At 48.1% G+C, this 25,733-nt stretch overlaps 1 protein-coding gene across 3 annotated transcripts in view; it reads right to left on the reverse strand.

Annotated features, from left to right (window-relative positions):
- Positions 1–25,733, reverse strand: part of IGDCC4 (immunoglobulin superfamily DCC subclass member 4) — an 86,932-nt gene that overhangs the window by 14,283 nt on the left and 46,916 nt on the right. For 2 of the 3 annotated variants that reach the window (XM_015639402.2, XM_033516966.1), the window contains exons 5-17: positions 15,333–15,467; positions 12,721–12,876; positions 11,790–12,200; positions 10,918–11,082; positions 9,787–9,924; positions 8,177–8,350; positions 7,367–7,600; positions 2,914–3,021; positions 2,468–2,651; positions 1,696–1,823; positions 1,350–1,520; positions 706–843; positions 140–245 (exon numbers count right to left, since the gene is read on the reverse strand). In XM_015639402.2, the coding sequence (XP_015494888.1) occupies positions 140–245; positions 706–843; positions 1,350–1,520; positions 1,696–1,823; positions 2,468–2,651; positions 2,914–3,021; positions 7,367–7,600; positions 8,177–8,350; positions 9,787–9,924; positions 10,918–11,082; positions 11,790–12,200; positions 12,721–12,876; positions 15,333–15,467 (2,248 nt within the window). The remainder of the gene's footprint in view (positions 1–139; positions 246–705; positions 844–1,349; positions 1,521–1,695; positions 1,824–2,467; positions 2,652–2,913; positions 3,022–7,366; positions 7,601–8,176; positions 8,351–9,786; positions 9,925–10,917; positions 11,083–11,789; positions 12,201–12,720; positions 12,877–15,332; positions 15,468–25,733) is intronic. The other variant, XM_015639403.2, reaches the window with a different exon arrangement.

Here is a 25,733-nt window from a genome sequence, read left to right on the forward strand (position 1 = left end):
ATCCATGGATCCACAGATCCAAGCTGTGCATTAACTGTCCCCTACACACATCCCAAGCAGCCCAGCTGAACAGGGAATGCAGCTCACAGTGTTTTTGTCTCCTTCCACAGCAGCCTCCTTCACCTGAGGTGCCACCCACCTGTGCTTGCTGTTGCGGAAGCTGGCACACATGCAGAAGAGAATGCAGAGCAGCCCCAGGCACACCCCCACGATGATCCCTGTCACAGAGTGGATATCCAGGACATCTAGGAGGGGAAGGAACAACAGCCACATCATTTCAGCTGCTAGCAGGAAGAGGGTACAGAATGTCTCATGTTCAGAGAAGGACCAGCTGTATTAAACCAAACAGGTTTAAAAGACCCTTCTAACCCAACTGTGGTTCTGATTCTTTACACATAAAACAATAAAATTTCTTGCAAGTGATGATTTAGAGCAAACAGGTGTCTATGCATGTTCATTAATGTCATGCTACAGCAAGATGCAGGTTGCACATGCCCTTCCAGAGGAACCAGGATGGGAAAGAGATGAGGATGGATTCTGGAGCTGCACATCTGAGGGCTCTGCTGTGATCCTGCAGAAAATCCTGTCTTGCATCCTACACAGCGACACCAGGCAATTGCTTGGCAAACAGAAATGTCACTGCTGACAAATCAGTCTCCAGCAATGCAATTCCCTTCCTGCCCTGAAGTAAGGAGGAATTCATACCAGACAGCTTCTCCCGGAGGGTGTGCACATCTTTAACGTTGGAATAGGGACCAGATCCCACCACTGTCTTTGCTCCCATCTTGAAGAAGTATCTAGTATCACTTTCCAGCCCATGCACTTCAGTGCTGAAGATGTTTCCTGACCAAAGGCAAAACAAAAGAGATTTAAAATGTTCTGTTTTCCGAGCATTCAGAGGCTATAGCAAAGCAGCTATGGAATTGCTGGACCATCAGAAGTGAGGGATTTTGTGGTATTTTTGTGCATTCCACACACCTCTTCAGTAATAATGAATTTCCTGCTTACAGATCTGACAATACAGACTGCTCATGATGTTTCTGGCACACATTTTTCTAGGAATTACTGGCTGCCAGGCTGTATCTGTGGGGTATTTCCTGGATGATAATGGCTATTTTAGCCCCAGTCATGTATGATTTCATGTCTCCCAGTAGCCATGTCCCTGGACTCTCTGCTATGACCAGATCCAGCAGATGCTTCCAGAAAACTGCCAGGATGAGCTCTTGAACATTTGTCTGTGTGCAAAGTGAGGCAGAAATCAGGGCAGCAAGACTGAGCAACCAGGGCTCCAGAGACAGGAAAGGAGGCAGGAGGACTGTGGGGTATTACAGTACCTGGAGGAGGCTCACCTTCTCGTGTCAGCAAGGTCCACATGTCATCTGGCTGTGTGTTGTTGGCATTGTACAGGATGAGATACTCCACAATGATGCCATTGGGCTCCACAGGTGGGCACCAGTGCACCTGGACAGCGTAGGGGTTGAGAGGGTGCAGCCGCAGGTCAGACGGAGGAGTGGAAGGGCCTGGCAGAGACAAATAAAGACATGGCCTGAGCAGCAGGAAGAGGAGCAGAGCATTCACCCCCAGAAGGCCTCCCAGCATGTACTCAAGGTTGTCAGAGCTCTGAGGGGTCACATTAGGAGGGATGACTCAAGGAAAGCCAGGAGAAATGAGGATTTGGGTCCCATAAACACTCACGGTCGGGCAGGGTGAAGCGCTCCACCACGCTGCTGAAGGGCCCGTCGATGCCAACACCGTTGGACTGCACAGCAAACTCATACCTGGTGTAGGGCTTCAGCCCACTAATGAGAATGTCTTCATCTGAGCTGGAAAGAGAGGACACAGCATGAGGCCGTGAACACCTGAGGGTTCTCCCATGTCACACTAACCACACTGATGCCTCACCAGGAAGACTCTATGAGATTACCCTAACTCTCTTTCCACCTAAAGCCCCATCCCCTGCAGCCATGTGAATGCAAGAACACTCAGCTCCCAGGGACAGAACAAAAACAGTTCCCAGTCTCCAGGACCATTTCTGATACACTTACAGGGAAAAGCAGAAAACAGTCTGGTTAGAGGCTAAATATGGGCACAAGTATTCAGATGTAACATACAGCCCCAAATTGTTAGAACTGCTTAAACTTTAGCAATTTATAGACCAAACTTATGAAGACCATTTCACAAATCCTGACTGAACAACCCATAACTGCACCCAGCCATGTTGTTAACAAGTGTGTAAGGTCCAACCACAGCAAAAAAGATGCAGAGACCAGTAAATGATTCCCTGGTATTGAAGTCAAGACAAGTCCCACTGCCACATCTCAGCAGTTCTGAACATTATCTGTGACCACAGCAGATATTCCCAGCATATGAAACACCCAGGATTTTGCTGAATTCTGGAAATTCCATGCAACTTCCTCCTGCCCCATGTTCATTCCTGACATGAACATGGCAGATGAACCCTCTTTACCTGGTGTAGTACGTCACAAGAGAGGCGTTTTTCAGGCCCCAGGGGCTGAAGCGCACGGTGTAGTTGACAATTTTGACTGTTGTGAAGTCAGGTTTCTTCCAGCGGAGCCAGATGGAAGTTGAGCTGTTGGACTCTGCATAGACTTGGACCGGAGGCAGTGGAGGCCCCTTCTGCACAGGGGGATCTGTGGTGCAGCACAAAAAGAGATGTGGAGGTGTACATGACAGTAATGCCACTCACACCCAGTAGAAGAACAAACCCAATGAAAAGGGGAATATTTTGCTCCTTTCTCTCCTTTCAATGCAATGACTGTCAAAAGGAGTTCCCTTATGTCATGACCTTCCCTATTTTGGTATTGTCCTTTTTGAAGTTCATGCTCTCTAATCCCTCTACCTTTCCTCTGAAGCCAAGCAGAAGAGACACAACAATTGAAGGGCATTTCTCACCTACTGCTGCTGCAGGTGCCTTTTCTGTCTTGCCCTTCCAAACCGCCGCGTACCCATCTTCGTGTTTATTGAATGCCACCAGCTTCACCTCATACAGTTTCCCAGGAGCTGGAAAAATCAATCAGGGTTTGCCTTGAGTTTGCTATTTTTATTTATATTATATTTATATTAATATATTTATATTAATATGCTATTTGCTATTTATATTTGCTATTTTTGTCACCAATCCCCCCTACTCAGACACATTTTCTTTGATCGTGCCAGCTTTTCTCACCATCCAAGAAAGTAGCTTGAACATAATAAATACATTTTTGTTACCTTATACCTAAGTAAATATCACCTAATGCCTAAATTACAGCAGGGAGTCCCCCTTCCACTTACAGGCTTCCCACACACAAACACTGTCTCACAGCTGGTGTATGTTACCAGCACAGCTGCTCTTTGCTTCTCCCCTCACTTTTGACAGAAATTATCAGCAGGAAATGGACTTGCCCCAGCAACCTTCAAGGGTTGATCAGTGTCCTGGCCTTTTCCACATCTACTCAGGATCTCCAGATCTTCCTCCCTTACAAACTACTAAAAAAACCTACAGATGCTGACTCCTCTCTCCACATGGAAGTGACTGCACTGCACTGTCTTTTGAATTCCTCATTTCTGAGGAATGAGGACATTCTCTCCTCCCCCAAAATGCACCTCCTGTTTCTAAAGTCCTTTCTGATTTATTCACTGCTGTGAGAATCTTCCTTCCAGCAGATCCTCAAACACCCTGTTAAGTCACTGGCAGCCTTTGTTGCATGGTGTCTATTTTGCCTCCACAGTAGAGCTTCCCAAGTTGCAATTAGAAAAACAACAATGCACAGAAAACCCACAGCAAAAACCTGAGGGTCCTCATTGCATGTTCTCATCAGAGAGCCTCACACATTGGGGAATCTCAGACTGAGCTGCAGGACAGGACGCTCTGTCTCCAAGCAGTGCTTTGGTCTAAAATCCACTTCTCTCCTTCCTCCAGCCTTTCATCAGCTTCTTCATTTTTAATGGAGATGTTTAATCAAAGAAACAGCTTGGGAGATATAAAGTTCTCAAAGAAGACATTCCCTGCAGCAGCCAGCCCCTTCAGGAGCTCAGCCAGAGCAGTCCACTCTGCCTTTTGTTGCCTTGGCTGCAGCACATTGATGAAGCTCGTTAATTTGGGACATGCCTCTTCATTCCCTGCCCTCACAGATCACTGCTCTCTTTGCCAGACAACGTAAGCAGAATGAAACCCTTTTTATTGATGCCAATTTTATTATTACTGCCCTGATTACACTCCCAGTGGCTGATGGTACCAATTACCAAAGGCTTTCTCTGCTCCACAACACACGCTCACGCTCAGAATATAAAAACACTTCAGCCACATTTTTCTTCCCCAAAGAATCTCAAAAGCAAACAGAGTTTTGTCTGCCTCCAAGACAGCTTGATCTGCATTTTCACACTCTCCAGCCACATTAAAATGTTTCAAACCCACACAAGTGGGAAAAGGCCAAAGGGAACTCAACCTCCAAAGGGCTGGAACCATGGGCTTAGTGGAACAAAGAACCCCCAACCCATCTCTTGTCAGCATCACACTCTCCTTCTGCCTGAGCCTTGGGCTGGGCTTCACTGGGACATGAGCAGTGCACAGTGCCATCCAAAATTTTGAGGAATAGCTCACAGGTGTGATGCAGCTGGGGCAACTCCTGTTGGAGAATGGAGTGAAGGAAAGGACAAGTCCTCAATCTCCATCCCTGGGCAGGATCAATACAGCAGCTGGTTACATGTGACACCAGGGGAGCTTGACTGCAAGATCAAGCACCTCACAAACTGAAAATAGGGGTATTTTGGATTTCTCAGTCAGAGGATTGGCTTCAATTTTTATACACAGGCCCAGATGTTCAAGCTCTTAGAAGAGGCAGACATAAAACTCTATCAAGCTGTCAAGAAGCTGGTAGGCAGCATGAAAACAGATGTATTTCACTGCATTCCATAATACATTAAATATAAACAGAATAATCTAGTCCAGATCATTTCAAATCACTAATCTGGATGGCTGCATAATATATCCAATATGCTAAATATGTTGCTTCACTCAGCGTTTCAAGGTGTTCATATTGGCCAGGTGCCAGAAGCCATACTTTCCTTTAAGTGGGAAAACACCCTGATTTCCAGAGAGTTAGTTCTGGAGGAATACAATCTTCCTTCATAGAAATGTGGAAGGTAGGATGAGATCCCTGCCACTTATTTTTCACATAAATTATGGCCTTGGTAGTGGCACCTCAGTACAGAGAGTAAGTGCTAGAACATCAATGGAAGTCACTAAAAACTTCTCAGGGAAAACCCCTCCTGGTGATTCAGGAAAGCTTCCTTCTTGATTTTGTGGACTCATGAAATTGCTGGATTTCCTGTGTGCCCTTGACCTCTCTCAAAGGACTGCAGCACACACCTCTCAGATAGGACACAAGGTACCATTAGTGACACCATTCTAAGGAGACACGGCTTGTTCCAGAGGTTAGCACGAGATGGGAGAAGTCTTCTGTTTCAAGCCACAGCTCAAACCAAGGCAAGGGGCAGAGCACTGGCTTCAGTGACACTACAGAGCTGTGGAGCCAAGGGACATGTAGTGACCACTCTGGACCTTGTCTGCACTGACATGGAACACACCACATCTGAGCTCAGCCTGCTACGCCCATGCCCAACCTGGGATTTCCTGACACTACTTCAAACACCAGAACAGGCTTCCTAGAGAGATGGTCAATGCCCCAAGCTTGTTAGTGTTAAAAAGACATTTTGGACAGAATTTGCTTTCATTTTTGGTCAACACTGAGGTACCCAGGCTGGATTCAATGACTCTTGAAGATAATCCCAAGAGACAGTGTTGGGTATTTGTTTTTATAGAGGGATCTTAGGAGAGGTTTCCAGTGCTGTGCTTTCCAGGCAGACATCCCTGATCTGGGAAACCCTCCCAGGTAATTCCCCATCATCCCAGATCCCATTAGGGCTGCCAGCCCTTCCTGAGACCACTACCTGCTCTGCCTAGAAGCTGCAGCCCTAAGTACTGCACAGAGCAGTTCTGCACTTAAAACTAAACCCTTCTAAATCCCAACCACTCCTCCTTGTTCCATGTGCAGACCCCCTCCCTTCCTCATCACAGTCTGACCCTTCCTTTACTGTACACGTGCAGGAGCACATCATTCATCAGCACAGGGGGAGCAGAGGGAACATCCTGGGCTGGGAGAAACCCGAGCCCGAGCTCCTGACACAGCCATAGCTGAGGCACGGCCGCCAAATCATACGGAAACCATTAGGGCTTGACGGATGCCCAAATTCAAGGAAGTAATTACAGAAGAACAAGCAGCCTTCTCAGCATCATCGTGCCAGAGCATTTGGAACCAATTCAGCCCACTCCCAGCCCCTGCACCAACTGATTTGCCAGTGGTTGGAGCAACACGTGATGATGTTCACATGTGGTTTCCTCTGTGCAATAATTACAGACCTAAATTTTTCAGAGAAACTCATCACTGTTAACACTCTCAGTGGCAAGATGGCTGTGACAGAGCTGGGAACCCCACTCAGAGGTGGCATAAACAGTCCTCCCAGGTGCTGCAGCCTGACCTTTATGCTGTACATAATATATATGCTCCAAGTGTAAGATGAACCAGCGTAACAGACATGTGCCCTACAGTCTCCACTCACTGGGCAGTAACAGGGTAAAGCATGAAGTGGGGGATGGAAGAACTCTAGGAAGCAGAAAGCCTCTTTCAAGGATGTCATTACTCTTTTCTCCATCCTGTATCAATGGCTAAAATCAATTAATTAATACAATCAGATGTTAGGAATGCAACCCCTTGTGGGAAATGCCAAGCACATTGAGCCAGGCAGGCAGGTCTCACTGCTGCTGAGATCTTGTCCAGTCATGGACACTCACTCTTCCATCCCTTTTCCCTTAGTGGGAGATGGAGGAGAATACTGGGCTAAAATTAGTATGCTATGAATTATCCCATCTCTGCATTTTAATATAGAGAGAATTTCAAACAGCATGCAATTATGGAGCTCCTTAGAAATAGTCAGGGAAGGAGAGATCATTGTCCTGACTGGAGATTTCAATCACAGCACTCTTTATAGTGACTCAATAAAAACACTAATTAATTAAGAACCACTTATTAACATACACTAAATATACTGGTAACTTGGTTAAAATCCATGCTAAATTTGCATTAGAAATTTCTGTGCTTTAAACTCTACTCAATACAAGCCTCAAGAGCGCCACTCCAGAAAGGATTTTGGATGATCTTAAAGCACCTCAGATAGTCCTGGCCCTATGTATCTCCAGTCATGCAAACAACTGAGATGCTTCTTGGGAGCATCCTGGAATGCTACAAAGTGCAAGAGACAGGCCCTGGTTTCCACACCAAGCACTAGGAAGATGCAGCCAGCTAACCTAGTTGAGTCAGCTCGTACTGCTTCACTTTCTTCTTTAGTTTTATGGGTCCTACATCCCAGCTCTCATCTTCAGCACCATCCAAAGGGCTCTCATCACTGGACTCCTCTGGGCCCACCTCCCTGTAGTAGAGCTTGTAGCCAGATATCTGGGCATGGTTTGCTGGGGGCTGCCACGTTATCAGGAGAGACTCCATCTTCGCTCGGACTTTTAATTCTGTCGGGGCAAATGGAACTGGAAGAAGAAGAAGACAAGAGAAAAAGATTGAGCCGTGTGTCTCCATTTCCCTGGTCTACTGAATCCTCCTGGTCCCTCAGCAGTGAGGGAAGAGTGTGAGGAAAAGGCTGATCTGAGTGGGGTGTCTCCACTCCCTGACAGTGGGACATTCAAACTCTACCACTGGCTTTCCCAGCTGGGTGATACAGGAAACAATGATGTCACAAACCACTGTGGGAGTTCCTCAGAGTATTTCTGAGATATCACCATCTTTAACCACTGCTGCATTCTGGCATGGGCTTGGCTCTGTTTGGCAGAATTGTTTATTCACTTCTGAATGTCGTAACATCGGGATCTGGAGTTCTGTTTGTTTTATTTTAAGAACTTTAACAGCTGCACATGGAGGGAGCAAAGCCTCACTCCCCAGGCAAGCAGTGAGATGTACAGGGGCTGCTGAGCAGCAAGGTAAAGGTGAGAAACTTCGGTCTGCCCAAAACCAATGGCTGTAATTCCCAAAGGAAAGCAAGTATCTCTGAAAATGCCTTAAGTTCCCCCCACCCTGTCCTAAATCCCAGGCATTCCCCAGCCTCCTACCATGTGTCTGGTTGTCTCTGTCAGGAGTCCGATGCTGGGTCCACTCGGAAGGGGCCCCATATCCCACACTGGTGCTGGCTGCGATCCGAACTTTGTACACCTTGTTGGGATGGAGCGAGTACAGGGTGATCTGGGTCTCATTTCCACCCACTTCAATGGAGGTGACCTGATCTGCTGGAACCAAGGGGACACCACTGAACACCACCAGGAATTTCCCAGCCAAAGGGAAGTACAGCTGAGCAGCCACAAGCTTCATTCCCCCATCTTGGTCTGCACACCCTGGGCTGGCTTGGATTTGCCCAGAGCAGTCTTATGCCACCAGAAAGAAACTGTAAGGCTGGGCAGAGCTGATATTCTGACTGACAACTCCCTTCATCACATTCCAAACTGCAGGTTGCCTTTAGCACCACAGAGCTTGCCCAGAGGGAGCTGTCAGAAACCTTGCTCTGATGATGTGATGGTGGAACATGAGCACAGCTAATGGGAGTTGATGGCATGTTCCAGTGCTTCTCACTGCTGTATTTAAACTCTCACCTTAACGTGAACCAGAACTGTCCAGCAGCCCCGCTTTCCGCAAAATTCACACCCTCATCCACACCAGACAGAGGTTTTACTGCTCCCTCTTCAGCCCACCCAAGTTCATAAGGGAGGTAACAGGAAATTTAAACTGAGAATAGTCTGGGATTTTCACTGTATCAGCTAACTGGTTTTGCTGAAAATTCATGTCGCCTGTCGACTGTTCAGAGTACACACAGGTCTTGATTTCAGCTTCCCTTGGTGTTAACTCAGCCAGGAGCACTGTCTCTGCTACGTAATAGCGTATTGCTGAGTGTGATCCCTGGATTGCAAGTGTTTCCAAGGTTTTATGATGCCACTGAGCCATGTGCAGGCTCAAGGCAAAAGAACCAGAGCCAGGAGTCACAACACAGACTACTAATCCAGTTCAAATACATGGGAACATGTCCAGCACCTCATCACACTCGCCATCCCTCTCTCAGGAAGAATCATGACCCTGGGAAGTGAGAAGCTGCAGAGCTTTGACAGTTTTAAGATCAAATACCCAGAAGGATTTGCAAAGCAAGCACACATAGAATTGGAACAGCCCCATCCAGCAGAGGTAAATGTTACTATCCCTGCTGAACCCGGCTCAGTGTGTCTGACAACATAAACAAAATTGGATAAAAGCTGGCAATAGAGCAACACAACCTGGCCAGGGTGTTTGGGGTTTTTTCCCACAAGGATCACTTTGATTAGACTCAATTTTAAGGAAACTGAAAGCATTTACCCCTCTTCCCCAAGCAGCATAAAGTTCTTCCCACAAAACACAGTGTAGATGGCAGTGAAGGGCTGCTCATGCAGACATTCTTGGGACAGCACAAACATGGGTCAGCCATTCTCTTGGGGACACAGTGCCTCCATGATCACAGGAAAAGGAAACTGGAGGTGGTGTGAAGTAGCACTGCCATAACCACCAGACAGAGCCAGGCTATGAACGGGTTGTTGGATAAAAGGGATCCCTGTTTTCAGCTTTGCACCACCTCCCTTTCACATCACAGCCTGTTAACACCACTAGAGCAGACAACACAAACCCCAAATAGAGTTTTCCTCACCTTCCTTGAGGGTGCAGTAGTCGATCTTGTACTTGGTTATCTTGCCATTACTTAGCTCAGGAGGAGGAGGCAGCCAGGTCACACGGATGTCACCAGGAGTCATGCTCGACAGGGACAGCTGAGGGGCTGCACTGGGAACTGGGTAAACAACCAAGAGAAGTCAGCAAAGACCAGGGCAAGACCTCAACACGTCTCTGCCAGCTCTCTGAGCTGGTTGGAGGCCACTACCTTAGGTCTGCCACAGCCACTGGTGACTTGGTGTCTGTCCTGGGGGAACCAACACCCCACAGCCCTTCAGGGGTGTCTGGGGAGGGGAGATGCTGGACTGCTCCACTTCCAGCCTGACCAGAGTCTGCTGGCCCCAGCCACGCTGCTCCCAGGGACCTGTGTCCAGGGCAAACTGAGCAGGGTGGCACACACCAGCTCTCAGTTATGCTGTACTGTGGAGCACGAAGGAGACACAAAAGCAAATGGCTCACAGATCCAAACTGCAGCCTGGGAATCCTCATTCCCTTGAGAACCACAGCTCTGGGCTGCAGGCAGCTTTCATGCTTTCAACTCAGCCTTTCAGGCTTCAGACACACACATGGGACCATACAGGTCACCCTGTCAGGAGCATTAAAAGCACATAATGCACACAAGGTCTGCCAAAACCATCTCTGCTTGCCTCTGTCCCGCAGCTTGTTGAAAGCTGTGCATGGCCTCCCATTGGGCAGCTGTGCTTCTGGCACTCTGCCTTTACTGCTCACAAAATTCTGTGTGATAAATGGCAAAATCAGCACAAACTACTGGCTCTTAAGGGGTCTGACCTCAAGGCTGCTCCCACCCCTACAAAATGCAATAGATGTTTCTTCTGAGTTGAAATCCAGTCTGGCCCACAGTAAAGCTTAGAGCAGTATCACATGGGTTAGGTGAAAGCCCTTAGGAGTTGACTGCAATTTCCAAAGGATTCTCATGGACCCCACAATCAGCCAGGTTATTTTCATACTCTTCATCACCCAAGCTGATGATGAGACCAGAGTGCAGGTTTAGGTTTCTAGGAGCTGCTACTCTCTGTAGTACATTCAGTGCTCACCATGAACCAGGCCAAGAACATTTCCTAGGAAACAATACCCATGTAATTCAACGCACCATCCTCCAGGGTCTGGACGATGATGGAAGAGGACGTCCGGCTGGCTCCCAGCTGGGAATATGCAACCACGTAGAAGACATAGTTGGTGTTTGGTTCCAGATCCTTGACTTGCAGCTCAGTTGTGTCGTTATTGACAGCAAACTGGTATTCCACATTATCTGTTCCTAGAGCCAAGGAAACACTGATCAGCAGGTCAGTGAACTGCCAAGACGCTCCTGAAAAATTACTTAATTCACAAGGCCCACTAAATCCACTAGGCCAAGACTAAATCCACTTTAAAAATCACTATATCTTCTCCAATTTCCCCAGCACCTGCACAGCCTCATCTCTTACATGAGTTTTTTTGGGCAGAAACTCCAATGCCTCAATGTTAATGTCTCCATTTTGACTCAAACTTCTTAATCCATGCTGAAGCAGCTGCAGTTACCAATTTAATTTTCAGAAGCACTCTGGCAACAGTTCAGCAGGAGCATTGGCTTGCTGGCTGTTTGGGAAGCTAGACCCCAAGACAGCCAGTGCCTCACTTCAGATTCTGGGTGTGGATAATTTAGTGATTCCCCCTGTACACAATGCAGCTGGTTAATATCACTGTTAGTAATCAAACTCATTGCATACAAAATCAAATCAATCAGTGCCTGGTCCCATAGAATCCAGACAATTCTTCTATGTGGACACACTATTGCCAATCAGAAGTTAGAATATGACGGCTAATCCACAGGCACTGTCACGGGCTGATACTGATTCCAGGAGAAAATTCCTTTACCTGCTAAGAAAAGGGAATTGCCTCACACTTCTCATTAGCTGGGGAAGAAGGTCAAGCTGTGCCCTGTACCTTTGACACAGCTGTGCTGCTCAGGGCGGTAACACCTACCCACAGCGCGCTGGTAGTGCAAGGAGAAGCCGATGATCTGCTCACTGTTGTGCTCCGGCCGCTCCCAGGACACGAGGACGGTGGTGCTGGAGAGGGACACGGCCGAGACCTTCTTGGGAGCGCTGGGCAAACCCTCCCGCACGATCACCGAGAGCTTGGCGGTGGCACAGGCCATGCCCAGGCTGTTCTCAGCCACACACTGGTAGTAGCCAGCATCCTCCAGGCCGATCTGGTTGATGACGAGGCTGCCGCTGCTCTGCACCTTCACGCGCCCGTTGGAGAGGATGGGCTCCCCGTTCTTCAGCCAGTGGATGGTGGGGGCTGGCTCTCCCTCTGCCTTGCACACAAACCTGGCCGTGCTGGCTCGGGTGCGGGAGATGGTTTCGGGAGCCTGGGAGATGCTGGGAGTAGCTGGGAGGAGAGAGGAAAAATTAATGCAGAAAGGAGGAGGAAAAGATAGCAAAGCAAATCCCTTCTCCTCCCCACTCCGTGCTATGTTTTATTCAGTAGCAGCTTTGCTTACAATATGGGATTTGCCAGGCAGACTCTAGAGGCTTAATTTAGACTCTGTCCAAAAGGAAAAATAAATTCTGTATCAATCATCTGCTGCGTTCCCTGATCCTAGGCTGTTCTCCCTGCTGGCTTCTAGGATACTGAAAGTTAATTGCTGATAGAGATTTCCAAGGGGGAACCCTGGAGAACAAGAATAAGGCATAAAATGGTTCAGTAAATACCAGGAACTAAACCCCAAATTAAAGAGGTGACACTCCCACTGAGAGCTATCCCAACTCAGGCCTCCTGGCTCTAACCTGGCTCCCATTTTAGCCAGGATGGGCCACAAACCCTTGGGGATTTCCTGGATGTTGATCCATGCAATCCACAGCAAGCTGGTCAGCATTTTTACCTGAGAATGCTCCTGCTCTCTACTTACCGAGGATGCGGAGCTCAGCTGCAGCAGTAACAAACTGCCGGGTTTGGGGTTTGTTGGCTCGGCACACGTACACCCCGGAGTGATGGGGCTGGCTGGAAGGAATGAGGAGGTTTGTCCTGCCCAGCACAATGACATCTGTGGAAATGGACTTTCCATCTGCAGAAAGAAACGTGCACAAATGTGGGAGGGAGCCCCAGACTGACCTTTATGAGGGCTTATAAACAATGCCAGGATTGCAGCTGGGGAGTGGAGAGACCCCTCAAATCCCAAACTCCAGCCCAGAATAAGATTTCTGCTGGGACACTCCTCAGTGCTTGACAGCCAGCTCAAGCCAACACTGGCTCAAGGTTTAGTTTAGCCTGTAATAATCCAGAAAGTTCTGGTTTGGATCAAAACAGTTTCTGATGCCTAGGGTGTGCCTGCAATGAAAGCCTTAGGAACAACACATTCAAGGAAAAGCTGTGCTAACGCACAGTTTGGAAAAGCTGCTGGATCTTCCTGCTCACCCCCATCATGAGCACAGACATTAATGCAATGTCAGCAAGACTGTTGAATCACTGACAACTCAGGGGTTCCCCCTCTGTATCCTGGATGTGAACTCAAATTGATTGAGTTTCCTGATCCACTCCTTGTTCACAGCTTGGCTGTGAGGTGCTCTAGTGTTTATGTCAGAGCCATGAGCTGCCTTCTCCCCATTCTCCAGCCTGGGTGCTGAGTTTGGAAGGAGGAAAGGGCAGCTCTGTATCACTGGCCAGAAGCCAAGATGTCCTTCTACAACTTCAGGTAGCCCTGGGCTCCTCAGCATCACAGACAGCAGAGGCTGGTGCTGGGCACTGCATCTTCTCAGCATCACTCTGAGGTGAGAAACTCAGGGATATGGCATTGGTACCTCTTAGTGAGTGTCGGAGACAAAGCCAAGAGCTGGGGACAAGTTGAGGAAAGGCTTGGATGGGAGGTTTGGCACAACTCTGCAGATGGGGAGAAGCAGCCAATTTGTGCAGTACCTGTGCATCACCAGACCCTGTCCCTCTCTGCCTGCAGAATCACCTCTCCAACACTGCCTTCCTTTACCTCTCCAGCCTCAGCTGAGACTGGGGCTCACACAGAACAAACTCCCCACCTCCACTGTGAACAGCTGCACTGACTTAGCACCATCAGCAGGGAATGTGGCTGAGAGCAGATCCTCTGCCCCCTCCCTGCACTTTGGGGGTCTTCAGAAGGCCTCACAGTTCAGTGGCTGCACACTCAGAGCAGACAATCTGCACACCCTGTTTGCACTGGAGCGGTTGGTTGGAAAACTGGCTCCAGATGGTAGCAATTAGCTGACACCACCAAGGCTGGCAAGAGCCAAACTGGCAACCTGGAGGTAGATCCTTGGTGTTCCCTACATGACTGATGGTCCAGTAACCCAGCCTGTTCCTTAATGAGGACTTGGAAATAAACTTGTGTAACTCAGAATGACTTGCACTGTTACTTCATCCTTTTAATCTGAAGAGTCCACACAAAGGAGACTGGGACTAAGCAAACACCTGAAAATAAAGCATGGAAAGAACTGGTTCAACAATCATTCCCCCTCCACTCTTGTCTTCCTTCCTTACAAAAAACTTTCATTATGATAATAAACTCTAATATTATCTATTGTACCATGGGCATCAGCAGCTCTCAGTAAAGCAGTAAGTGATCTAGCACAGGAATGCTGAGTATTTGTAATTGTAAAGTGCATGGGATAAACTAGAAACATTTCTGCCATAACATTTAAGCCTTCCTCATTTGATTTCCAAAGTGGTATCCTCTGAGGGTTTTTTGCTGCTTTTTTGTGGGGAAGAGGAAATATTTTTATATGCTAAAATCACTGCCTGTGGACAAATCTGGGCTGAAAACCAACCACAATAAATGGCTACAGGGGAGAGTATTAAATTGTGACCCGGATTTCTGAAACTGACTGAGAGCCTTTTCTGGGGGAGAATCAACCTCTAAGCTGAGAATGTCTTCAGTCAGAGCCTCTGAAACACATCTGATGGATGTGAATCTCAGTGAAGTGACACTGGCATCCAACTTGTGACTTTGCCTATCAGCCCTGGGTAACATCTGCCAGCCCAGTTCATTCATACACCTCTGATGAGACCTAAGCAGGTCCTCAATCCTTCCATTCAACAAAAACCTCCCAGTAACAGTCCCAGTCACTCCAAGGATTAACAGATCTTATCAAGTTTTACAATCCTGCAAGATAATACAAGCTATTTCTCCAGTGCAATGGCAGATTCCACAGAATCCCCAGTAACCTTGGAATCCAGAGAGGAGTGGCACCTGACCCCATCTCAAGACCTTTACTGCTCCAGTTCACACAAGGAAGACTAATACAGATCAAAAGACATCCAGGCACAGGTCAAACAACTCTAAATTGAACTGTGTGCTTTGTAACCTTCAAGATTTAATTAATAATTCCACTTCAGCAAGGACATTCCACACTGTGACACCAGCTGTGTCATTAGACATCGATGTTACAAGCACCCTTCCTGTCCCAGATTTTTCCACTCTTAATAGATTTTTAGAATGTGGTATCCACAGGTTCCTATGGACAACAGAGATTTAGTCCTGTCCTTCATACTCACCTTGTCTGATCCAGGAGACAAATGGGGTGGGATCAGCAGCTGCCATGCACTCCATCACCACGCTCTCCCCAGCCACCACTGTGGTGTTCTCCGGAGCAGCAATGATGGTGACATCTCCTCCTGCTGGCTGGGAACCTAATGCCAAAAATTAAAAAAAACCTCTGTCCTTCCAAGATGCAAAGTTCCCAGAAAAAGAAAACACGTAGAGCCCTGTCTCCCTTGCTGTGCTTCCCTGGGCAGTCTCATGGTATGGAAATGGGCCCAGCTGGGGGAGAAAAACAGGTCTTGCTTTTATACAACTACAGAATTTTTACTAAAGAAACACAATCTGCCCAACAAAATTTACTCTAATTACATGGGTCCTAATAACAGGATTTTCACATGGAAAACAAGTAGAATTTCAACCCAGAACCTTCATGAACTGTTGCTACATTGATGTTCATTTATTAAATGAAACAAGACATCACTATCCTCAAACAGAGCAACACCAACACTCACCCTCCACCAAGGCTTTGGAGCAGTTCAGAAAGAATCCAGTCACTTGGCTACAGAAATTCTAATAGCCAGATGCTGGACTGTAAAGTGGAACACAGAGAGGTCATGGCTGTGTCCTGGCCTTCACCTGACAGCACAAAGACTGATCAGTCATCCCACATTTGGAGGAGACAGTGCTGTGTAGCTTGTACGTGCACAGACCAAGAGCCAACACTTAAATCAAGCAAGGTTTACAGGAAGGTCTCCAGGCTGCATTGCACAATACCTTGAGAATGGGATGGGGATATTCTGCTTGAAATTAACCTTCTGCCTGTGTCTGCCCACTGCTGAGCAGAGGTTAAGGGAAGGTTAAGGAAATGCCTTTGCAGCGGCCAAATTTCTGTTGTCAGATGAAAACAACCGAAGCACTCTTGAGCAGACCAGACTGTTCATGACCCTCACCAGTTCCTCCAGCTCTCTTAAATACCTCTAACTCTGGGGGACACTTTTGTTGTTGTCCTCATGAAGGGAGAAATAACTGTAGAGGAGTCATGTAGTACCAGTAACATTTAAGCCTGTAACGAAAGCTTTTGGCAGCAAGTCTCAAACAAATAAAAGCAGGACCTTTCTGAACACAGTGTATCAAGATGCTGCAGAGTTCAAATCCCAAGAGATTCAGACAAGCTCACAAAGGACACATTTACCAGGACTGTTAAATACAGTCTCATTACAGTCCCCAGCCCAAAATGTTCCTGACTGTGCCCCTGATTGTCAGATGCTGAGGGAGATGTTCAAGGAAGGCACCATGTCCTCCCTGCTCAGTTTCTTCACATTCTGTCCTCTAGCACCTGCTCTGGCCACATCTGGAGACCCTCACTGGCCATTCATGCGGCATCCAAACAACTCAGTCACATCTGAATTCCTTGGGGATATAAACCAGAGGAGCTTCAGCTTCACAGGCAGAGCTGCCTGCACGGCAGAGGCCACACAGGGCTGCACTGAATGTGCTGTGCTCAGCCCAGCCCCAGGCTCGGTGCCAGTCAATCTAAGCAGGGCAGTCTTTGCCAAAGCATTGGTTCCACACTGAAATGTTCTCGCAGTCCATACGTGCGTGAAAGGGATTTCCATCTCCAGGATTTTGAGCACAGTCAAAAGGAGCCAGCAGAAACCCTGAGGCACCAAGGGAAACCGGGAGTGAGCAGGAGCCGGTGCTTGTCCAGCAGATGGAAGCAGAGACCGAGGAGCGCCCACAGTGCCTGACCTGGGGCAGTGGCCGGACCACGCTGACCCGCAATCCCAGCCCTGGGCAAACACCAGCAAGAGGAGCTGCCCTGGGGCAGGGAAGAGCCAGGCCAGCTGTCCTCCTGCCAGTGGCACAAATACCCTACACAGAGGGGCTGGTGTGGACAGGCAAACCCAGACTGAGCTGGCCAGGGCTTTGCTGTGTCACATCCTCTGCTGCTCCCATCGTCCACATCCAAAGACACCTTCAGCCTCACAGCCAGCACACAGGAAAACTCGGGGGACAGCACAGGGACAGGAAGAAAACTCAGGAGATATGGGTTTTGAGAACTCAGACAATCAGATCAAAATCCTGGTCACTGAACTACTGAGACAGAAAATGGGCTTAATGCAAAAACCATCACAAGAGCTTCCACCCCAGGCAAGTAAGCTCAAGGATCAGAGAAACTCAAGGCTCTCTGCAATAGCAGCTTTCTTTTAACTCCAGCTCTAGTTCAACAAAGCACTAAATCCACAAGTAATCATTAGTCCTGCACAAGAACTGAGCAGGGAATCAACAGGGACTCCAGTGAGACCCAGCTTGATGGGTGAGGCTGCCCTGCACATTGTTAATGCGAGGTCTCGACCTAACACAGCACAGAGGGATGAGGCAACATCAGAGAAAGAACAAGGAGAAGGAGCTTTCCAGCCAGGATTTGGAAGGAAACATAAAAAAGCATCAGAAACAAAGGCAAAGGGTTACAGCAGCCATTGCAGGGAAGGCCACAGAGCTGGAAGACTGCAGAACCCAAAGAGTTGTGATGAGTGAGCTGGGGAAAGTGGGGCAAAGGAGCCAGGTGAGGAGCTGCTCTGTGCTGAGCAGGGCTGGATGTGGTCACACATCTTCACACAGCCCAGGCTCAGGCCCAGCTCACCCTGCACAGGGCTCAGCAAGCCCAATCTGCCCACCCTGGATACCAATCACTGCCTGCAGGGCCACGGCAGTTTCTGATGAAAACAAGCAGGGCAGCAGCCAACACCACACATCCAGGGAGCAGGAATATCCATGGTAGGACTTCCAGCCTACCCTGGGAGTGAGCTTCTTTACCCAACACCACCGGCTGCCACGTATCTGCTGGGCAGGACACGGCTGAGACACGTCTGTGTGTGAAAAGCTGTCTTTTTCTGCACTGCTGGGGGAAAAAATAAATCTAGAGTGAAAAAATAACACCAGCCAGATGGTAATATATTCCCTGCCAGATTTCCAAGCAGCTTTCTCTACCAAGCTTAGAGCAGAGAAAGAGAGAAAGCTGCTCAAACCTGACTTAAACACTCATCTGTTCCATCAGGTGCAGTGCCCCAGGTACTGACTGGCAAAGGCACTTTACAGGTTATAGAAGCTTCACCTGAAGGCACTTGTCCTGTATCATTTGATCCCTGAAAGCTGCCTGGTAGTGCTGTCAGTCACTAGGAGAGGGGTTTTACCTTTGTTTCAGCCTTGAAAAACTATTGGGAAAACATTAGTCCAGACCCCATATCTGATTACTGAAAATCATATTACAAACATAAACAGTTCTGCTTGCTTTCCCAGTGCATTCCTGGGTGTGTGCATGGATGAATGCCCCTTACACTTCTTGCACACACAAACACATTTCTCTCCAGCTTTGTATTCCATTCTGGGTATCTCAGAGCAAGTCCACAAGTCAAGTTTCTCTTCAAACTGAGCCCCTTTGGGGCACATTTTTCCCTTGCCACCTCTCTAGGCTGGTTGGACACAATGGATCGCAAGTTCAGCCCAACAAACTGTGTTTCATTGAGGAGTTCCCAAGAACAGTACTCAGCTAACCAGGGAAACTTCCACACAGGGAATTCCAACACATATCAAAGAGTAAAACCTACGTGAGGCTTTTTGTCTCCACTGCCATTAAGACAATTTCAGGTCAAGAGGGAATATTGTCAGAACCAAAGGGAAAAAAGAGCTGCAGTTTCCAAGACATCTTTTACTGCCTGAACAAAACAGGTCACAGAATGCACCTGCGCTGTGCTGGCTGCTCTGGGCCATTAAAAGCTTTCACAGAGCTGCTATTTAAAACTTGGGCTTTGAGATTTCTCTCCCTCTGCCAGCTTTGTTTTGTCTCTCCAAGCAGCAGAGCTGCTCCAGGCAAAAGCTTTGCACAGCCCAAGGCACAACCCATGCATTCACATCAAAACTCTCCATCACTGAGGCCTTTGTGGACTTTCTGCCCTTCTGAATCAGATGGATCTATTTTACCCTCTTTTACTGGAAAAAACACCTATAGGGTGCCAGGAATGGCTCTGGGATCACTGGGAGTAGTACACAGAACTGAGGGGAATTCTCAGGGCACTGGAAAAGTTTGTGAAGGCAGCTCTCTTCCTGTGCAGTTCATTAACCCCTGCACAGGGAGACAACAAAGGTGCTGCCATAGAACCAGAGCCCAGACTTACTGATCAGCCGCAGAAATATTGCAAAATATTGCCTGCAGTTTACTGTTTCCAAATGATTCACTACAGAGGACTTCTCAGTTTATGTGTTTTTCTACTTCCTTGTCATGAGACAGGGGAGTCATGCCAAACCTGGGTGCTCCACTTTGTTCTACCACTGCTCCCACAGGCATCCCTGAGTGCCTGGAGCTGGGCTCAGGGCAGGCACAGAGGAAATTCAACAAAGCTTTTATAATGATGTGTGTCATAAATCCAAAAGGGGGTGGGGAAGGGAGCACAGGGAACCTGTGAGTGAGTGGCCAGACATACCTCAGCACACTCCTGAGGCTGCCCAATCTCTGCAAATCCAATTGTGTCATTTCACAGCAAAGGTGAACTCTGAGAAGGGATGTCAAGAGAGGCACCAAGGGGAGCTGCTTGGGACAAAGCTCAAAATGTTTATTTGAGCTTATGGCTTGAGTTACAACATCCATCAGTGATTTCCAGCTCCAAGAGTTCATAACTTGGCTCTGCCTCTAATGCATCCATAATTCAAGAGCGATTCTCTCCCGCCTCTCTGCTCTTGTTAGTGCAGAGTATCAGCAAAGAATTCAGGCACTGCAACAGGAGGAAAATGCTTTTTGTTCAGCCAATTTGTGATGGTCGTTTGCAGTGACAAGAGGATGACTTCTTGGATGGGAACTAACACCTCTCTCCTGATTCCATGAACACCCTACCTTGGCAAAAGGTTAAATATGACTTGCATGGCAACACATTCAGCTCTCAGCTGTCAGCAGGTCAAGATTTGGAGATCTCTGACAATCAAGCAATAATCTTCTGTTCTGAGAACTTTCTCACCCTCTCTGGAGGAGGAGCATGAAACCTTATTCATCCCTTCGAGCCTCCTCCGGGAATAGATCCTAGCACTGAGCAGCTGTTCATTAGAGAAAGTCAATGCTGTCACTGCTGTTATTCTGCAGACAATAAAGGAGCAAATTACCCATTGCAAAGCACACACCTTCAAAAATGCGGGTGCTGTGTTTGCAGAGCATGTCCTACTCCCACTTCCCAGCCCTCTGCCTTTTCTTGGATAACTCACAGACGTCCTGGACTGTTAGGGAAGAAACTGACAGCAACTGTGGAGGAGAAAAACATCCTCCAGACCTGCCTTTCTCCTCCCTTTATACTGCCCTGGAAATTTATCTGTAATTTATTTCTACTTCAGGACAGGCTAACTAGCATGTAAAATCTCTAGGAAAGACTCTTGTCCAGTTGTATCCAAACACTACGGAACATTTGCTCTGGTGGCAATATAAACAATGTCAGATCTCACACCTGAGCATGTTTAGCAATAGGCATTTCTTCTTTTCTAACTGTTCTCACCTGAAAATGGCAAGACACAGCTTTGTAAATAGGAAAGCAAAAAGGACCTTTCATAGGTGATTAGAAAGGTGAGCGGTGCCCTTTTAACACCCTAAATTAGGTGTTCCCAAGTTTCCCAAGTCAAAAGCTGCCTCCTCTATCCCCAAATGCAAGCATGTATCCTCTCTGAAACTTACAATTTACTTTTTGGGGTTTTTCTCCCACCTTTGCTATATTAGTGCCCCTGGCAGTTTGGATCCAAGTTCTGTTTTCCTATCATTGAAGGATGGGATGATTTTTGTTTACAGTATTATGGAACTCAATTCCCCAACTTAAGTGCTCTCAGAACTCCTCCTCTGCAGCCTTTGGTTCCCAAGCCTTGCAGGATCTTTTAGGTGTGTGCCTCAGCAGAAACCACAGCATGGACAGTGCTTTGCTACTGGGACTGCAGAGCTTGTCCCAGCACAATGTGTCAGCACTAGTGCTCATAGAAATGTTCCTTTCCCTTCCCAGGCACCTTGGAATATCTGTGTGAGCACACAAGTCATCCCAGAAGGGAGGTTAAAAAGGGACTTGGCTTCCATTGCTCAGTGTATTGGAGTAACAGGTTATTTCTGCCCAATAATACAGATGAGCTCAATAAATCAGTTTTGTATTGTCTTTTTACCTCATGTCTTCCAAACGTTTTGTAAGCAGTTATGCATTTGTCAATGCAAACATTGAATTGAAAAGCTGAACAGGGAAGAATTTATCTCCATGCTTTGGAATGGGGAGTCTCTCTTCCTCCTTACTAAGATGGTGCTGCAGCAGAGCAGTGACATATCCTGTCATCTTTAAAGCAGCACACAAAGAAACATGTGTAAGTGATTAAAACACAGAAGTTCAATCACTTTTTTGTGCTATTAAAAGACCTCCACACACAGCACTTGGATCTCAAACTACGATCCCAAAATCCCCCACAAAGAAGTCAGCAAACAGATCCTAAAATATAAGGTTCAGCCTACACTTCACAAAACCTGCTCCTGCTGTTTGCATATACATGAAAAACAGAATTGAACAGATAAAACACATTTCTCTGATTAAAAAAAAAGGATGCAGAGAGATTAATTAGTTTGGATGAGGAGTGTCCATTTACTACCTGGATGCACTCCCCAGACCACCACCTGCCACAGCTTCTGGGGTCTCTCCACAGAGTGTGTCAGGAAAAGCTGCTCTAGGAACAGCTTCTCATTTGGCTTGAAAAACAGCCTGTCCAACATTTTCCCCAGTTCCACGTCTATGTCTGGAAACCCTGGGAGCACATGGATCCCAGTCCAGACAGGCAAAGGGGCCATCAGGCAGTCCTCTTTCATTCCTCTCAACTTCTTTATACAGCTGACAGATTTCAGCTCAGAAATTAAATCCTTTAATGTACTAGCTCAGCCACAAGCTGACACCCTGAACTCTCTGTAACCAGAAGCTCAGAAAGAGTGGCAGGTTTCCAGGAATTGCCTTGAATTTTCAGGGGGGGCTCTTCCCTGACTCCCCAAACCCTCGATCCTTCAGGCTATGGGGTTTTGTACGTCCAGGGTACATTTAGCTCTGCTGCAAAGCAGTCAGGAGTGCGCTTTGCCCACCACTCCAGCTCCTGTAAAGCTGTCAACATTGGCTCTCTGTTTGCGTACACGCATTTGGAACTGCTCCTCATCACGCCAAAAGGGACGGGAGCCAGCCAGACTGCACGACGCATTCCTGCTCGCTTCCCCAGAGCGCTTGGAAGCGCCTCCATTTGCACCGCTCCGAGCCGGAGCCAGGCAAAATAAACAGGAGGGGCTGTGCCGGCAGCTGCGGCCAGGCCGCCCCACTGCACACAGCTCTGAGAACTGCGGCTCTTCTGGCTCCTGCCACAGGCCAAAGGGCTGGACACCTCAGGCCTTCAGGCACCTCAATCCTCAGAAGCCTAAAGACACATCACAGAGAGTTGCTGGGAGGCAGAAGCAACAGCCCATGGAGCTGGAATGTGGCAGAGGCAATAGGAAACCCCAGCTCAGGGCACAGTGGATAGCTGAGACTTAACAGAAGGACTGTGTTGGAGCAACATTGATAGTGTCATCATTTTAGATAGTAACTACCAATTAATAAGCTTGTCTTGACACATTTTTACAGACTTCTGTGCAAACAAATTCCCTGTAAGAAAGTCACTCAGTGTACAGAGGGAGGTGGGCCTCCAGATCAGGTGAGAGGCCAACAAGGAAAAGTGAAGAAAGAAGCAGAGGCACCCCAGTGTCTCTGTGTGGAGAAAGCAGAGCAGTCTCCCTGCTCTAACCCTAAAATCCAGACAGCTCATGTTGCTCAAGCTGAGCCCTTAAAGCACTGCAAGCTCCAGCCATTTCCATGCAGCTGCCAAAACCAGGGACTAGAAAAACAAGGGCTGCAAGAGGCTGTTTTGTAAAGTCACCACTGCTACAGGAACCTCCACAATACAGCAGGAATGTCCCACAGCTGACAGCCAGTCAGGATCATGTCCCAGCTTCCCTGCTGAACCAGGCTCTGGTCCAGTGGTTTGAGACAGTCTCCCATGGTCTCTGTCACTAACTCACTCTGCTGCTCTGGGCACATCTCTCAAGTGTCTCTTGGACTCCATCTGCTCATGGTTCATAACACAGCTATTCACAGAAGTGAAGGTGCAGAAGTTATAGCCAGAGAACATCAAAAGACCCTTTACAAAAGCCACAGTATCCATGATTTAAATATCACCCCCCAAATCAGTAAACATGAAATGGTCCTGGGGACATGAGCTTGCCAGCCTCTGGGATTCAGTGGGAACATCCTCATGCCTTTTTAACCATCATGACACCAGCTCTCTTTGTCATTATCCTAGGGCACCACACCACCTTCCAGGATGACACATGAGGAACCTCCAAGAAATAAAGAAGCCGTAAGGCTTTTCTTTTTTTCACCTCTTGCAGAGAAATGACACAGACACGGTCAACAGAAGAGCATTCTGGCTCACAAGTCACTCTGAAACTCCTTACTCACCTTGCCTCAGTGACTGGAGACACTTCAGTCACTTCCTCCTTGTGCTCTGAGGCTGATGTTTCCCAGGGGCTGACACCTATTTCATCAGATCTATTCGCAATTCAGATTTATTTGTAACATCACATCCATTTGCAATTCAGGCACATCCAGCGACAGCAGAGAGGGACGAGGCTGGAGGCCCTGGACTGTGCAGGAGGGCACAACCAACTTCCTTTGTGACCATGGATCCTGCTCTGCCCCATTCCCTCTGCCAGAGCAGCCATCCACCGTCCCAAGCATCTTTGAAAGAGGAACATTTTGGGAAGGGATCTTGCAGTGGGGTCTCCCTGATGCCAGGTACACAGAATGCTTCCCACAAGCGATGCTGCAAACACACAACACGCTGGGAGCCCACAGTAACACAGTCTGGCAGCAAACTGAGACTGCCAACTTGGAAGGGAGAACGAAAAGCAGATGGATGCATCTGCATCCACTCAGGACAATGCAAATCTGTTTTTCTAGGAAAAGTCCGGAAGAAAACCTGGCTTTCCATGGGGAAAGATCATCACTGATACCCACAGATTCTGTCAAAGCCCTTTGGCTGGACACTTGCTGGGTGCCACAGGGAACCCTGATCTAAGGCTGTGCATTAAGACAGTGTTTAGTAACACCACCTTGTCATATTGTTCCTCCCTCTTCCCGCTCCTCATTCTTGTCCATAATCCACTTGGCATTGCTGTTGGGCAAGAACATCTCTGATACTGAAGGCAAACTCCCAGCTGTGTTCTGAGTGATTCCTGGCATCCAAGATATCCAAGTAAGAGCTTGGAGCAGCCCAGCTCTGCTCCTGACACAGCTTCCACTATGATCCAGGCCCACTCCTCCCATTCCTGTTTCTCAGCACCTCTGTAGGTACTGGTGGGTCTTGGAGACAGGGGACATGTCTGTCCCATGTCAAAAGCAATGGGATTAGACACCACCATGAGCTGTGCTATGCCTCCAGACACTTCCAACATCCTCACTCCAGCTGCTGGATGCTGTCAGTGCTGGAGGGCACCACCAGCCTTCGACCTCAGAGAGCTGCTGAGGCACAGCTGCAATACCAATGATTAATAATTAACTGGTGTCATCAGGAGCCCAACCACATCAGCCTTCCTGTCCTGCAGCCCATTGCAAGCTGCTGACCTAATTCTGGTCTCTATTCCTAGCTCCCTTCCAGCCTCCTCACGCAGGCACAGCCTGTCCCACACCCTCCAGGACAGGCTAGGTGTGATCCCTGTAGTGCAGATGTGCTGATGCACCACAGGATTGCACCACCACCAAGGGACTCTCAAGAGAACTGAATGGAGCCTACTGCTTAAACCCAGCATTGGTCTAAGCCTTACCAAACAACAACTGTTATTTCAGGAAGCCTCAAAAGTGCAGCAGACCTGGATTAGTAAGAGGTGCATGTGGAGAACACCAGAGGACCAGAAACCATGCCCAAATCCTTGCCTTCAGGAGCTGGAGTAACACATGAGCCCAGCCACGTGTGATAGCTCTGAACATCATGCACAGCTAGCACTGCATGTGGATTAGACCAGTTCCCCCTTAGGACCTGGAAGCAGCTCACCTATTCCCAGCTGTACATCCCTTGCTCTGCTCTATTATCCTTGACACCTCTGTTGCCACTCACTTCAGTGCCATCCCCAGGTTTAGCTGTTGTGCTTAATGGGAGGTGAGGGCTCTGCATTTTGTATCAAACCCTCTGTCACTGCAGGCTGCTGGAGCTGTCAGGAGCGTGGCATATCACAGCCCCACGGAACTTCACAGACAGCTGAGCTGGAACTCCCCTTGGCCCAGAGCAGGCTGCTGACACTGGAGCTATGAGCAGCTTTCCCTCGGCGATGTGAGGAGTGTGATGCA

Source organism: Parus major, chromosome 10, assembly GCF_001522545.3.
Source record: "Parus major isolate Abel chromosome 10, Parus_major1.1, whole genome shotgun sequence".
NCBI lineage: Eukaryota > Metazoa > Chordata > Aves > Passeriformes > Paridae > Parus > Parus major.